The sequence below is a fragment of the Branchiostoma lanceolatum genome, chromosome 5 (genome assembly GCF_035083965.1).
Source record: "Branchiostoma lanceolatum isolate klBraLanc5 chromosome 5, klBraLanc5.hap2, whole genome shotgun sequence".
In the NCBI taxonomy this organism is placed as follows: domain Eukaryota; kingdom Metazoa; phylum Chordata; class Leptocardii; order Amphioxiformes; family Branchiostomatidae; genus Branchiostoma; species Branchiostoma lanceolatum.
Window position 1 is genome coordinate 3,717,104 of NC_089726.1, and position 16,101 is coordinate 3,733,204.

Sequence of the window (16,101 nt, forward strand, 5' to 3'; positions counted from 1 at the left end):
TTTCTCTAGTGGGTGGTATAACTTGTTTTTCTATAAGGGTATCGTATATCTGTTTACATGTTGTTGTGAGGGGATGGATTCTCTCCGTGTATTCAATGATATTTTAAGAGGCGCACTTTCTCCCATTGTTTTTAATATTATCTTTCCATTTATCTTATGAAAATACTGAGACTATTGCTTAGAAACGTTTATTGGAATTCCATTGACAACTTATCCTTCCAATTTTATCGATTGTCTAAAGCAGGTCATTAAGATAACACAACGAGCACAATGAATGTTTGCTGAATCAGAGCCAGTTTTGTACGCGGATAACGGCTTGATAAGGCTCAGCTTTACAGATGACATGATAGAGATAGTTTGTGTCAGTTATGTTCAGATCATAACACCGTTTAATCATTTGTGTGATTATTGATCACATGGAAGCTACTCAGTATTGAACCCTCTTCATTTTTCAATAAAAAGGCGCATGGTCTATTACAGAATTGAAAAAAATGAGGTCTTCTTTAAAGTTTAGTGTTCTCTTTTAAACATTGCCCTAGCTTGATGTTCAACGAATGCTTTACACTTGGGGGGAGGGGGCAGCAAACGTTACCAACGTAACGATAATAGCTTAGAATAATAAAGGAATTCCTCTAATATATTATAATGTGTTATCATGTCAATATTCAAGTAAATGTCATATATTGTACGTGTAAATGTATACAAATATGCCAAACGACTAGACATGCTACAATGTTCCCTTTCCCTTTTCCTCTAGTTATTTTTTCTTTGACTAGAAAAATCGATATTACTTGTCGACATCAACAGCAATGTTGTCCAAGACTCCCGGCCACAGAGCCCTGAGTGTGGCGAAGGGCCAGGTGTAGAAGGGTTGGTAGACCTCCCGGGCCCGGGTCGCCCCTCCCCGGATGATGGCCAGGGCCGTCTCGTTAACAGGAACGGCAGCTTTCAGAAACGCCTCGTGCTGCAACAAACAAGTTGATGAGAAAAGCTTCAAAATTATGTGTCATGACGTAATGAGACCCGAACGCCAATTCAACATGAGCTACCTGAATAGAACTGAAACAGCTGGTGTCGACCTCCCCAAGTAGTTTTTTTACACTGTTGGAAGTTGGAAGATAGTCTTTCTATCGTACTTTTAGGTAATCCATGACGCCTTGGGTCTTGATGATGCCCAGCACCACCAGAGTGACGGACACGTCCTGCTGAGCCTTCATCAGTTCCACACGGAGGGAGCTGAAGAACCCGTCTAGACCGAACTTCGCAGAGCTGTAGTAGGATACAGTCGGCAATGGTACCTTACCTGGGGTAAGAGCAGAAGAAGATATCCAACAGATGATTGTTATTGAGTGGGCCAACTGACTACTCTCTCTTCGCAGCTGCGGTTGAATTGCGAGGAGTTTAAAATTGATGGGGCTGATTCACAAGGGTTTGTAGTGGCAGCTTTTCAGCGGTCTAGTGACCCCAATACAACAGTAAATGCCGCAAGTGCGGCCATAGGGCTTTAAGGTTATGCGCTAGTCTCTTTTCGATAAGTTATGCGTTCTTTAACGTGCTCGAGCTGTGGATCCCATCATCAAGCACCCTCCCTCCAATTAACGTCCTATTTGAGCTACGTGCTCGAAGCTGATTCTGAGACAAATACTCTAACCATTACGCCACTCGATGCTGCATTGGATTTAAGAGCAGACGTCCCCGTAGTTATGTATTTTCTCATGGATAATGCTCGGCGACGTGTACATTATCAAAGTTAAGAAAAGGACAGAAAAAAGATTCACATCAAATCATATAAAGTGTGTTGTGAGTAATTCTACCGGAAAGGGAAGAAATGACCACGATGTGTCCGTTGCTCTCCTTCAGCAGAGGCAGGGCCAGGGAGGCCAGCCGGACGTAACTGACCAGGTTCACGTTCAGGAAGTCTACAAAGTAGTCCACATCCGGGTCCTCGTCCCAGGGCGTGCCTGAGAGTACTTTCTCCATCGTGTTTGGGAGACTGGACCCAAGATGGTTCAGCACAAGGTAGTCTAACTGTCCTGGATTTAAAACATTCAAAAGATGAAGTTAACTTCGCGCTATGTTTCTCATACTGTTACTGTCTATCATTGTATGAAGTTCGCATATGGTAGATTCTATGCATCTTCTCGTGGCAGACCCGCTGCGGATATCCCACGTCAGGCCCACTAGCCAATCAAGGTTGCCTCTTGACTGCAGGTGGCGACGTGATTGGCTGGTAGCTTTCCTTTGAACAACCGGATCCAGGAGGGGAACATCTGATTGGTTGACCAGCGCTGACGCGCAAGAAGGACGGAACGCAGGCCGGTGCGCCAGGGTAGGTGCTTGAAACATACAAGTGGCTTGCCTGACATGAGGAACGATTCTGTTAGCCCTTTAACGGATATTCGTTCGGAATTTCTCTCTTACTTTTAACATGTGCTTTTTTGCCCTACCAAATTTCTCCTTGGCTGTTTGAATGGTTCTCTCGCAGTCCTCCGCCTTCCCCATGTCCCCGGCCACGTAGTGCGCCTCCCGGGCTCCCAGCGACCTCGCCTTCGCTACGACCTTGAAAAATATCAATCCCGTTATAGCATCAAATGTCCGATTATTAGAAACAATGAAACAAATTTTCGGAAAGAAGACACATTAGGAAAGAGAGACTCGAGAGGTATCCCTAAAACATAAGATAGAGGAACGTCTTGTAACCTCCTTCAGTCTGTTCTCTCTCCTGGCTGTGATGAGGATCTTTGCTCAAAGGCGAGCGTACTGGTACGCCATCTCTTCGCCGATACCGGAACTGCAGCCCGTGATCACGACTGTTGCCCCCCGCAGAGACTCTGTGGTTGGATGTTTACAAAGGTCAATTGTAATCGATTGTTGGCTAGAAGCGCCGAGAATTGTGCAATGTAGTACGCTATGGCAACTCCACTTCGTGATTCTCAAGCATAAAGATAGAAAGCCACCGTAGTTTCAAGAGATCCCGACGCGAGGAACACCGAGGTATGCAGTACAAACTGGGCATGCAAATATAAAAGAAACAAACGAACAAGCAAACAAACAAACAAGCAAGCAAAACACAAGCACCGAGTAACACCGTCAGACAAATCTACGACGGGCGCGACATTGCTTTTAACTTGTGCGTTGAAGCGTGCAGTGACGTCATAGTTCTACCAATTATCGAGACAATCCACCCTGTCCTTGTCCAGTTCTCGTGTTAAAAGACGGAAGGACACAAAAAAATAGAAGGCTTCATTTTTTCATGGAGGTAACAAGTAACATCCACGCCTAACGCGAACTGTTCTTGCAACTGGACGTTGAAGCAAACATAAAAGAGAAAGCCACTAGGCTAAAGGTCGCGACCAGTTAGACTGGTCAGTTGGAGGCGCTTGACCCCCCACTGTTACACTAGAAATGTTCCAAAACAGGCGTGAAACACTGTAAATGAGCCAGATCCTTACATCTGCTTGGAGATTATCGACCCCAGGCCGTCCTTCTGAAGCTTACCTGGATCGAAGCCATCGTAGTTGCAGTAGATCCCGACGGCAATAGAACCAAGTAACACGCCCAAACTAAAACACACCAGCCGCGACATATTTAATTAACCTGGCCTTGAATCATGTAGCCGGGGCAAAGGTCAACAAGAGTCCATTGACCTCGCACCTCCATGAAACATCCTCGGTCTTCTTTGAAAGTTAGAAATCTTAATGATCTCCTGTAATTTTAACAAGTTTAAACATAGTCATACATGTAGTTCTAAGTGAAATGAATCTCCACTTCTTGGGCTATGTGTTCTGTTGATGAATATGACATCAACAGCCAACAACGCAACGATAGTAGTTTAGAATGATAACTGGATCCTCTAACCTGCTAATTACCTCCGTTAAAATGCAGTTATTGTTTGGGACGTGTAGGAACATGTCAATAGTTACAATACATAATTGTAGGACAAAACGAAGTTGCGTGTCCTGGGTCATCTTTGAAAGTTGGTAATTATAAGTGATCTTCTTTAAACATAACCATAGTTTTATGGAAATGGATAACATCAAGGGTTGCAAAGGAACGATAATAGTTTAGAACAAAAAAAGGATCCTCTAATTATTGCCATGCCAAGTAAATGCTGTGCATAATTAATACATGAAGGGGTGTACATGTATATATAACGGGGGCCGCCCGAACATCGCACGCACCCGAACATCGCACGGATTTTTTACTGATCTTATTTTGCATAAGTACGCCGTGTTTGTGTCCAATGACTATGCTGATAAGGAAGGTAAATAACCCAAGTTCATGCACATAATTGTCATTTACATTCAAAACATATGTGTACATATTCATTTCTTGTTTTGTCGAAAAGTAGTATTTTGACAATAATGATGGCAACGCTGAGTAGAGGGTCACTGCGTAGCTAGACGGCCCGGCACCTAAATATACGACCTGTGCCAAGCAGATGCATAAGTCACACAGCTATCATACACATAAGAAAAATAATTTCATAAAACACTAAAAATGTGGGTCTTTAAGTGTTTGTTGAGAAGAAAACCGGCCAAAGAAAAACAACGTAAATATTGCTGTCGTCTGACGACGTTGTTTTCCCGCCATTTTTTTGGGCCGCGATGGCGGCGGAACGATTCAACGCACAGTTTTGTTACGCTCTAACATGTGATTGGTACCGTCTATGAAAAGGAAACTGAATACAGAGATGGCGAAGATGATTCCCAATAAGTAGACTGAGTATTGTTGATGTAAGCGGTGTCGTTTTTTCGTAATGATTTCGTAAGTCGGGTCACATTCAATACGTACGTCGGGCCGCGTAGTAGCCTATTTCCCGTGGGAACATGAGCTGGGATGCGCTAGATATAGCCCTTCTCACATGACGTTAGAAGTGCACACAGTCAAAATTTTCCGGTCAAAAGAAAGCTAGAATATAGCAGACTTCAAGCCTTATTTACATTTCCCTAACTTCATCACCAACTTCCGAAGAGAGCAAAATTACCAAAGCGTACTAAGTTAGGCACACTATCTGGCGTAGCACTAAATCAGAAGGTACATTCGTGAAAATGTCTCACAGCGTCTTCCGCATGTAACGTGGAGCATGAAGGGCCCATGAACAGTATGAATACATTTCTTGTCCAAGTATGGTCTTTAGATGAATGTGTTCAAAATTCATTCATTAAAACCTGACCACTCTCTGGCAACCAGCAATGGAGCGCCGTGAGTTCCAGCGCGTAAAAAAAACGTCCGATGGTTGGGCACCCCCCGTTATGTACCAAACAAAAAGAGAAGGGCACGGTAACATACGCCGTGCGATAGTCGTACGATGTTTGATGTCATAGGATTTTGAAGCAGGCTGTGACCAGAGACAAAACCAACCGCTGACAATTAGGATATATCACAGGCTTTTCTGTAGAAAGACAGCCGAAATTTGCAGGTCACATGCATGGCTGTCCTAAAATATGTTTTAGTTAGCAATCGTACCACGATCGAACGACGTTTGTGACCGCGCCCTAAGCAAGAACTTTCCACCCTATTTCCACCCAGTGTTTTCTTTCTTTCACTAAAAAAGCAATTCTTTTTTCCTAATCGGCATTGACAAGAACGCAGTCCATGAGTGCGGCAGCAGAGCCCTGAGCATGGCGGCGGGCCAGGTGTAGGAGCCGGGGTAGTAGACCTCCCGGGCCCGGGTCGCCCCTCCCCGGATAATGGCCAGGGCCGTGTCGTCAACCGGAGCGGCAGCTTTCACAAGCACTTCAGGCTGTAACACAGGTCAGTATGATGTAGATGTCGCTATGCCCCAATTCCACTAGGATGGCGCTCTCGCTGCTCGCTCTCTGTGACCTCAAATTTAACAGTGCACTCAACGAATTCAATAGATGGAAAATGAATCTTTTTATGTTTTGGTCGTTTTGCTGTCTTTCCAGCAATACTTTTACATTCCGTATGATATTTCAATTATGAAATCAAGGATTAGGTCGCAGTGAGGTAGCAGAGAGAGCGCCCCCGGCGTTACGTAACAAGATCTAACGAGACTCGAACGCCACTTCAATACGACTTAACGTTACATGTACTTGAATTGGACTGAAACAGACCATGTGCTAGCTTTCGCCCTACTATATGTTGTATGTTGTACCATATATGTGTAATGATATATGTTGGTAAAGTTAGGACTGAAATGACTATGTATCTGTGTTATATTGTATCTGTTCCTTACCTCTTACCTTCGCATAAATAAACAAAGGTTCAAAGAAACAAACAAACAAGAAGCTGGCGATTTACAAATACCAGGCTCCCGTCGTACACTTCACACTTACTTGCAAAAGGGCCGGAATTTGCCCGAGTATCAAATACAAGTAAAAGAAGTTGTCCAACAGATGTGCCAGCAGGAGGGTATCTGTAAAAAAGTTGCCACCCCCAGATAAACATACAAAACACCACAAGATACACTCAAAACAAGCCCGACTGCTAAATCTGCTTGGTTCTTACTTTTAGGTAATCCACGATGCCTTGTGTCTTGATGATGCCCAGCACCACCAGAGTGACGGACACGTCCTGCTGAGCCTTCATCAGTTCCACACGGAGGGAGCTGAAGAACCCGTCCAGACCGAACTTCGCAGCGCTGTAGCAGGTCTGGGTCGGGAATGGCACCTTTCCTGGCATAAGAACAGAAAAGGTGTTCAACAGATGATTCATATTGTGGGACGACTGACTACTCTCTCTTCGCAGCCAGGAAGTGCGAGGAGTTTACAATTGACGGGGCTTACTCACAAGTCTGCAGTTGTAAAAAGTGTAATGGCAGCCTTTCAGCGTTTTTGTCGGACCTCATTACGACAATAATTGCCCCAAGTGCGGCCATAAGACTATAAAATGATGAGCTACTCTCTTCTTTAACGTGGCCGAGGTGTGGCTCTCCTCAAACACGGGCCATCCATTTAACGTCCTATCCCAGGGATGTCCCCAGTCGACGCTAGGAGCTCATTTTCACCTGGGTGAAGTGAAGAAATTTCCAAGGGCGCAACATCGGCAATGTCATGTACTTGAACCAATGACTTCTTGATTCTGGGCTAAATATTCTAACTAGTATGCCACATGTTCCTACATCAGAATAAAGATCAGATACCCCTGTAATTCAAGTATTTTCAAATTGAATACCTCGACGATGTCTTTATCATAGAATTGAAGGAAAAAAAAGATCCACATCAAATCAAACTAAAAGTATGTACGTGTACATTAAATTGAACTAAAAGTGTGTTGTGAGTAATTTTACCAGCAAGGGAAGAAATCACCACGATGTGTCCGCTGCTCTCCTTCAGCAGAGGCAGGGCCAGGGAGGCCAGCCGGACGTAACTGACCAGGTTCACGTTCAGGAAGTCTACAAAGAAGTCCACATCCGGGTCCTCGTCCCATGACGGACCTGAGAGTATTCTCTCCGGCGCATTCGAAACTCTGGTGGACCCGACGTGGTTCAGCACAAGGTAGTCTAACCGTCCTGGATTCAAACATACATGGCTTTATTATATTTCAATTGGCCATTTTAACTGGAGATGCAACCGGAAGAATTTTCACCCTGGAATACTTTTTCAATTTTGAAACAGTCAATTTTTGCATGAGAAGGGAACTGGAAACATGTACTTCTTGCCCTACCGAATTTCTCCTTGGCTGTTTGAATGGTTCTCTCACAGTCCTCCGCCTTCCCCATGTCCCCGGCCACGTAGTGCGCCTCCTGGGCACCCAGAGACTTCGCCTTCGCTACGACCTTGAAAAATATTGTTTAATTTCGTTCTCTGATTAATGCTGAAGTATGCAATCTTTCTTTAGGAAATATTTTTCACTTTCTGAAATGAAATTTGTGATCATTCACTGAAAGAAAATACACAGAGAAAGAAACAGTTGTTCCTAATATAGATGAAATAGAAGGACATTTTCTCACCTCCTTCAGCCTGTTCTCCCTCCTGGCTGTGATGAGGATCTTTGCTCCCAGCCGGGCGTACTGGTACGCCATCTCTTCGCCGATACCGGAACTGCAGCCCGTAATGACGACGCTTGCCCCCCGTAGAGACTCTGTGGTTGGACGTTTACAAATCAAAGGTCAATTCTTATCGAAGGGTGGTTTAGAAGTGCCGAGAACGTTGCTATGTTCACTCTACCCCGTAATCCCGAAGCGTACTTTGATCGAAGCCACCATAGTTTCAGATCCCGATGCAAACAGCACCGAGCAGCACCGTAAGACTAAGCGTGCAGTGAAGACAAAGTTCAACTAGAGTTTGGAGACACCATCTAGAGTTCACAAACAAACGAGTCGCTGCCAAAACTTCAATTTTTCATGGGGGTAACAAGCAACATCCGCGCCAGACGCGAACTGTTCAACTACTTGCAACTGGACGTTGAAGCATACAAACATAAAAGAGAAAGCCAGATGGCTGCAAAACTAGAAATGTGTTGCTTAAACACGTGTAAACACTGTGAATGCGCCAGATCCTTACATCTGCTTTGAGATTATCGATCTTGAAGCTTACCTGGATCGAAGCCATCGTAGTTCCAGTAGATTCCGACGGCAACGGAACCAAGTAACACCGACAAACCAACACGCGCCAGGCGCCACATCGTTGATTAATTTTGACTTGAAATTTGAACTTTATTCACCTTAAAATCGGTGGCAGAGATCGGCAAAGCCGCCCGCGGAATGTACCAGTACAAAATAAAACGCAACCGCCTATCTAACAAATACTAAATCTAAGGTACTAAGATGTCAAAGTTCGAATCGAGTTCTGCAGACAAAGGTCAACAAGGGTTCGGAGACCCCGCACCTCCATGAAACATTTTGAGTGTTTTGAAGTTTATGCAGTTAATTTCTGCATTTATATAATTCATGCATAGTGATGTTAATATTTAACTAACTTAAACATATCACAAGAATGGAAGTCAAATCATTTGCGGATAAAAAATCATGTATTACTTGTGTGTATGTGCACAGACACATGTCAAACTTTAAGACAAACAAGCTCTTCCCCTGTTTTCTTTATTTGACTCGAAAGTCTTATTTTTTCCTAGTCCACATTGACAGCAATGTTGTCCATGAGTCCCGGCCACAGAGCCCTTAGTGTAGCGAAGGGCCAGGTGCTGCGGAAGGGGTGGTAGACCTCCCGGGCCCGGGTCGCCCCTCCCTGGATGATGGCCAGGGCCGTCTCGTTAACAGGAACGGCAGCTTTCAGAAACGCTTCGTTCTGCAACAAACGAGTTCAAGAGAAAATCTTAATCTCCAAGCAGATCTATAGGTTGCATAAAGACCGTATCAAACTGGCAGAGGAAGTACGTTTCGCAACCCATTACAAGCTCCTTCTTCCAGTTGGATACGGTCTTTGCAATCCATTGGGTCTGGTTGGAGACTAAGAAAATCTAGCCTGGATGCCAGACCCCCAAACTCTGAAATATTTGGGGGTCTGGCATCCAGGCTAGAGAAAATCGTATTGTGACGTGGTAGTTTTCATTACGTTATAAGACCCAAACGCACATAAGACAAGTTCTGAGAGTAATTTATAAGACCTAACTGAAACTAGAAAGGCAACATTTGCGAGCAAATACAGCATGTTTAGCCATACTCCTCGCCATGCAAAAAATGGACTCTCCCAAAATAACAATTGACCATTCTAAAATACTTCCACTAAAAGAATGGATCACCCCAGTCCAAAATTGAGTTTAAAAACAATTATCAGTCTCTCCATACAGGAATGAAGTCTTCCAGTAGCACCTCAACACAATATGGACCAGTCCAAAACCATATCCACTTATTAATTAACAAATACACTTCTGCTAACAAATGGACTTTTTCATAATCATTCCAGCTCAAAATTGAAAGAAATAATTAAAGAATCCTCCCCTTGCAAGAATGGGATATTCCGCGCCATCTCCATGTAAACTAGACCAGTCGAAAAAGATCCGCTGAAAATTACACTCTTGCGCATAATCAACCCAGTTCAAAATTGAATTAAAAAGATCAAGTTTTCCATAGCATACATAATGATATATATGAAGATTTGACAGGAGAAGAAGGAAATGACCAAAAACAACATATTTCAGCGATAGTATGGGTGAAATATAAAAATGTGACACCCCTTTGTTTGAATGCATGATTCAATAGTATACAATTCTTTGATTAAAAAATCGTTTTGAAAGGCTGTATGCCAAACATTTGAATGAGGGCCTGTGTACATAACCAAGGCAGACACATGTCAAATTTCACATTATTTTGGTTTAATACATAGGAACTGGAGATGTGTATCTTTGTTCAAAAAAAGAGTGAACAAAGCCATGTAATCACATGTCCTAGGAATTCCCATACCATATTTGGCATGGATATTAGCACACCTGCGCCAGAAATGAAAGATAATTAGATTAATTCAATTGACCAATCAGGTGGTCGCAAGGCTCACAGGCATGCAAGGCCAGGTGCAAGGCACTTGGGGTCACTGACCTTTAGGTCATATGTAGTATTGAAAGTGACAGAAGTGCCAAATATTGTCAAGAAAGCCCCAAATAGATCGTTTTGAAGATATGTATGCCAAAAATGAGAATGTAGTCCTTTAAATATTTGTTCAAGGCACATATACAGCAAATTTCAGGTCATTCGGTTGAAATACCAGGGCCCAGGAGGCCAAGATATGCTTTATTGGTCATAAAAACCTCAATAAAATCACTTTCAAGGTCAATATCAAAAAAAGGAAAAAAAACGCACATTGGTTTTTGCCTACATTACCTTTGTACCAAATTTCAGGTCATTTGGTATAAAAATGACAGAGATGAATCCATTTGAAGATTTGACAGGAGGAGGAGGAGGAGAAGAAGAAACCTGAGTAAAAACAATATGTTAAGCCATACTAGGTATGGCTAAACATAATAACGTGTTTCCGGTTACGGTCACAAAACAATTATGGTCGTTAGAGAGGGGTTCCTTTAATTTTCAACCTGCCATAATTTTCAATCTGAATGCAACCTTTAAAAAATCTGACACTTTCCCACGTGGAATTGGTGGGTTTTCTTTACCAGATGATGTGGTTTAGGTAAGCTATGGCTGATTTGAATCAGAGTTTAGAAGAGGTTGTCTTAATGATTAGACGGAGTGTACAGCTATAACGCAGCTACTAGTAACCTTGAGAAGGCTGCAGTTTACAGCCGAAAATGTGTAAGGTATAGGTTTTCTTACACTGTTAAAAGTTTAGTCTTTCTATCGAACCTTTTGGTAAGCCAAGACGCCCTGGGTCTTGACGACGCCTAGCACCACCAGAGTAACGGACACGTCCTGCTGAGCCTTCATCAGTTCCACACGGAGGGAGCTGAAGAACCCGTCCAGTCCGAACTTCGCAGCACTGTAGTAGGATACAGTCGGCAATGGTACCTTACCTGGGGTAAGAACAGAAAAGGTGTTCAACAGATGATTGTTATTGGGTGGGTAATCTCACTCCACTGACTACTCTTTCTTCGCAGCCAGCGGCTAAATTGCGGGGATTTTACAATTGACGGGGCTTGACTCACGAAAAGGCTGTACAATGGCAGCCTTTTAGCGTTCTCGTGACCTCAGTACGGCAGTAATTGCTGCCATGGTACTGTTAGGCTACTCTCTTTTCGATAAGCGTTGTGGGCTTTTTAAAACGTGCTCGAGGGGTGGCCCTCCTTAAACATGGGACCTCCGATTAACGTCCTATCCGAGGGACGTCCCGAGTCGAAGTGCTCATTTTCACCTGATAAACGTGAGGACATCCCCAAGGGCACAACATCGGGCATGTCAGGGGTTTGAACCCAGGACTTCTTGATTCTAGGCCAAATACTCCAACCATTACGTCACACGATGCCGCATTAAAGTCAAGAGCAGGTTTCCCTGTAATTCAGGTATTTCTGCGAGGATTACCTCGTCCTCGAAGAAAGGGAAAGAAATTGAATCAAACTTAAATGTGTTGTAAGTAGATTTACCGAAGATGGACGAGATCACCACGATGTGTCCGCTGCTCTCCTTCAACAGAGGCAGGGCCAGGGACGCCAGCCGGACGTAACTGACCAGGTTCACGTTCAGGAAGTCTACAAGGTAGTCCATATCCGGGTCCTGGTCCCAATGTGTACCTGAGAGTAATTTCTCCATCGTGTTTGGGAGTTTGGACCCGATGTGGTTCAGCACAAGGTAGTCTAACTGTCCTGGATTCAAAATATCAAAGTGATGTTACGCTCATTATACTGAAACTGCCTTCGTTATATGACGTTCACATGCATACAGCAGATTCTATGCATCTTCTCGTGGCAGACCCGATGCTTGTTCATACTGATCCATCCTCTCACGCCAGGCTCACCAGCCAAGCACGGTTGACTCGTGACGGTAAGAGGCGACGTGATTGGCTAGTAACTTTCCTTTCAACAACGGGTTCCTGGATGGAGAGTATCTGATTTGGTTGACGGCTAGCCAGCGCTGACGCGGCAAGAAGGACGGAACGCAGGCCAATGCTCCAGGGTTGGTGTGTTATGATAGGTGTCACCCCCCGACACCAGAGAATGGTATGTCCCAGAACTCAGGGAGTATAGGGCCTTGAGCTCGGGTATCAGTTACACAGGGAGTTGACCAGAGAATGGGCCCCAAGGAGGGTGCTTGTGCGACCAGTGGATTAAGTGTAGTTTGCAGAGACCTAATTTCGTATCGCCTGATGTTTCAAAGAACCGACGATTCATTAGAATCGTCACAAGGTGCTTGAAACATACATGCGGCAGGCCTGACACGAGACAATTATGCTGTGATTTCGTTCGAATTTTTTTTCAAACTTTGAACATATAAATGTTCGTTTTGTTTCTTTATCTACTTACTTATTGGTTAGGCATGAACACGTTGTACTTTTTCCCTACCGAATTTCTCCTTGGCTGTTTGAATGGTTCTCTCACAGTCCTCCGCCTTCCCCATGTCCCCGGCCACGTAGTGCGCCTCCTGGGCTCCCAGAGACTTCGCCTTCGCTACGACCTGGGAAAACATATAATTTGTTACAGAATTAAGGTTGAAGTATATCGTTAAGGAAATAGTTTTCACTTTCTTACAGCAACGTAGTAATAATCCGGTGGCAAGGTGGTATTGTAGTCAGGGTTTAAGGCTAAGAATCGTAAGGTTTGGGGTTCGAATCCCTAGAAGACCCTATTGTTGTGTCCTTGGGAAATGCACTCTTTACATATCTCATCGCTCGACTCAGGTAAAAATGAGTACATAGCTTCGGTTAGGGACGTTATCTCGGATGGGATGTAAAACTGGAGACCCCAAGCCACACCATGAGAACGTCAAATACACCATCGCACTTATCAAAAAAAAGGTAGGGGCTCTTTAGGCTGTGAGTGGCTTACACCTTACATGTCTTTCGCAACTAGTGTGTTCCGCCAAAAGGCGATTTACCGGTTATGCGAAACAAACATACAAACAAACAAACATACAGATAAGCAAGCAACTCGCAAAAAAAGATACATGTACATTGGGAACGAAACAGTTATAATGTTTGAAAAATTCAAGAAATTTTCTCACCTCCTTCAGCCTGTTCTCCCTCCTGGCTGTGATGAGGATCTTTGCTCCCAGCCGGGCGTACTGGTACGCCATCTCTTCGCCAATTCCGGTACTGCAGCCCGTGATGACGACTGTTGCCCCCCGCAGAGACTCTGGGGTTCAAAGACACCATAGTTTCAGTAGATTCCGGCGCAAACAGCATCAAGTAACACCGTTAGACTAACTCACACCTGGCGTGGCATTGTTTTCAACCTGTGCGTTTGATTTGATTTGATTGATATATTTGGCTGTAGAAAAAAAGTACAGCCAGGGCTACCCAACTTGCCGAAGGCTATTACAAAGGGTTAGCCCTATTACAAAGGGTTAGCCCTGCGTTGAAGCGTGCAATGTGAAAGGTCAGCAAGGGGCCGGAAACCTACCCGCCTACCAAATATCAAGACAATCCACTCAGTCTTTCTCGGGGTCTCGCTTTTAAGACGAAAGGACACAAGAACACACACGCACAAACGAACGCTGCCAAAATATTACCTCAATTTTTCATTGAGGCAACAAGTAACACGCCAAATTAACCCGCACAAGACGCTAAACCATTCCTGCAACTGTATGTTGAAGCAAGCACGAAGATAAAGATTATAAAAGAGATAGTTCAATGGCCGCAATACTAGAAAGGTGTAAACCAAATCCTTACATCTGCTTGGAGATTATTGACCCCCGTCCGTCCTCCTGAAGCTTACCTGGATCGAAGCCATCGTAGTTCCAGTAGATCCCGACGGCAACAGCTCCAAGTAACGCCGCCAGACCAACACACGCCCGACGCGACATTTTTAATTAACTTGGCCTTGAATCATGTAGTGGAGACAAAGGTCAACAAGAGTCCATTGACCTCGCACCTCCATGAAACATCCTCGGTCTTCTGTGAAAGTTAGAAATTCTTAATGATCTCCTTTAAACATTGTCATACATGTAGTTGAACAAGAGCTTTTAAAAAAAGCTGGCGTTTCGGCTACGTTTATAAGTGTGAATTGTCTTTTCCCTTTACTTGAAGTAAAATCTGCCAGAGGAAGTCACTCAAGGGCTGTTCAGTCTATAAGAAAAATTGTCATTTTGGGAAATGAGTACTGTTTTAATAGAGAAAGGCAGATTGGGGAAAGCAATTTTGAAGTTACGTCACTTAACTTAAGTGCTTTTGAAAAAGCTGGTCTTGGCCTACAACTTGTACTTATTTGTAAAATGTATAATAGGCTCATTATAAAAGCTATCAATGTAATTATGTACATGGCACGCAATAAAACATAAAATTTGAAAAAGCACCATTGAATCATCAGCACTATGGTAATTAAGTGAAATAGAAGTTCATAACAGCTAAGGTTCTATCTAAAATGACTACCAAATGTCAAACAAATCAACAGCTACCTCATCCGTATTATTCTGGTTTCCGCATTTACAACATTTCTTCCTTATTTTCCTGGGTAATTTTGCTAAAATTCATGAAAATTCCCATAGTTTTGTGCCGAGGGGCGCCACTTTCCACGTCCGTGTTGTCTGAATAAAGTCGATACTGAACAATGGAGCATTTGCTACTGTAACAAAGAATCGCTGTTTTGCAAACAACATCAAGAGCCTCTGTTTACATCGGGGATAGAAGTTTAGTGGCGAGTGTTTTGCAAGAATCATCTTACCGCGCATAGGAGCCGCTGCACGGTATTTTCCATTACAATGAACAGAAAAATTCGAATGCCGGGTTTGGAATCTATGAAGTCCTGTTCATAAGACAAAGGCCTTGTATACAGTGTTTCCGCCAGAGGGGCGTCTTCCCGTCAAATGACGGCCTTATGTCGCTTTGGACGGCCTGAACTCAGACATAGGCCGTCCTCTTTAAAAAAAAGACAAACTAAATGCCGAGAAATCGGGGAAAAAAATACGAGAGGTCGGCATAATTTCTTTGTTTTTCTTTGTTACTGCGGGCGTGGGGACGCTCTATATCGTTGGACATTCACACTCTTTTGTTTGTTGCTATTGTTAAGCTTGCGAAGAATCGATGTCGGTGCCTTTGGCATACGGTGATCTCATTAAAAACCCGTTTTTCAAGACTCAATCGAAGAAAGTCATCGAAGCAAACAAGAAAAACGTAAACAAAACAAGAATTTCGCCCGTGCATTTCAGCCTCTACGTCGTAATTTGCCGCGATTCGCCGTCATTTCTGACCGTATTCGACACAATATATATTCCTTTGAGTGTTTTTCCGTGAAAATTCTCCATATGTACCGTAGATAAATCATAATTTTCGCTATGAGTTCACATAAGTCGAGCCGCAACCTGCCCCGTCCCGGGCCGTCCGCCATGTTTTTAAGCTCATTGATATGCAAGGTTTTAAGCGCTGATTGGTCCGCGTCATAAAATCCTGTGCTCTGATTGGTTGACGGCAAGATGTCACGTGACCACAGGGCGGGAAAACCCCTTTACACTTCAGACGCTTCTGGTCACTAGTATACTTTATATAGATCGCATTTTGTGACGATTGAAGCAGTATTAAAGCGACCTTCGTAACAAATTGATTTTGAAAAATTAACAAAGTCTTTTCTGATCACAACATTCAG

General features: G+C 43.7%; 3 protein-coding genes across 3 annotated transcripts; all 3 read right to left on the reverse strand.

Annotated features, from left to right (window-relative positions):
• Positions 1 to 63: 63 nt before the first annotated feature.
• LOC136434473 (hydroxysteroid 11-beta-dehydrogenase 1-like protein) lies at positions 64 to 3,446 on the reverse strand. The gene is made up of 5 exons (XM_066427286.1): positions 2,701 to 3,446; positions 2,448 to 2,559; positions 1,815 to 2,033; positions 1,137 to 1,303; positions 64 to 964 (listed from the first exon to the last, which is right to left on the reverse strand). Exons 2-5 carry the CDS (start codon positions 2,500 to 2,502, stop codon positions 788 to 790), a joined length of 618 nt encoding a protein of 205 aa, XP_066283383.1. The 5' UTR covers positions 2,503 to 2,559; positions 2,701 to 3,446; the 3' UTR covers positions 64 to 787.
• Positions 3,447 to 3,564: 118 nt separating this feature from the next.
• On the reverse strand, positions 3,565 to 8,700 carry LOC136434472 (hydroxysteroid 11-beta-dehydrogenase 1-like protein). Its single transcript, XM_066427284.1, has 6 exons — positions 8,505 to 8,700; positions 7,919 to 8,049; positions 7,633 to 7,744; positions 7,256 to 7,477; positions 6,475 to 6,641; positions 3,565 to 5,746 (listed from the first exon to the last, which is right to left on the reverse strand). The coding sequence occupies exons 1-6, from the start codon at positions 8,590 to 8,592 to the stop codon at positions 5,549 to 5,551; spliced, it is 918 nt and encodes a 305-aa protein (XP_066283381.1). The 5' UTR covers positions 8,593 to 8,700; the 3' UTR covers positions 3,565 to 5,548.
• Positions 8,701 to 9,035: 335 nt separating this feature from the next.
• Positions 9,036 to 14,326, reverse strand: LOC136434774 (hydroxysteroid 11-beta-dehydrogenase 1-like protein). Its single transcript, XM_066427819.1, has 6 exons — positions 14,239 to 14,326; positions 13,526 to 13,656; positions 12,868 to 12,979; positions 11,953 to 12,171; positions 11,219 to 11,385; positions 9,036 to 9,212 (listed from the first exon to the last, which is right to left on the reverse strand). Exons 1-6 carry the CDS (start codon positions 14,324 to 14,326, stop codon positions 9,036 to 9,038), a joined length of 894 nt encoding a protein of 297 aa, XP_066283916.1.
• Positions 14,327 to 16,101: the final 1,775 nt, after the last annotated feature.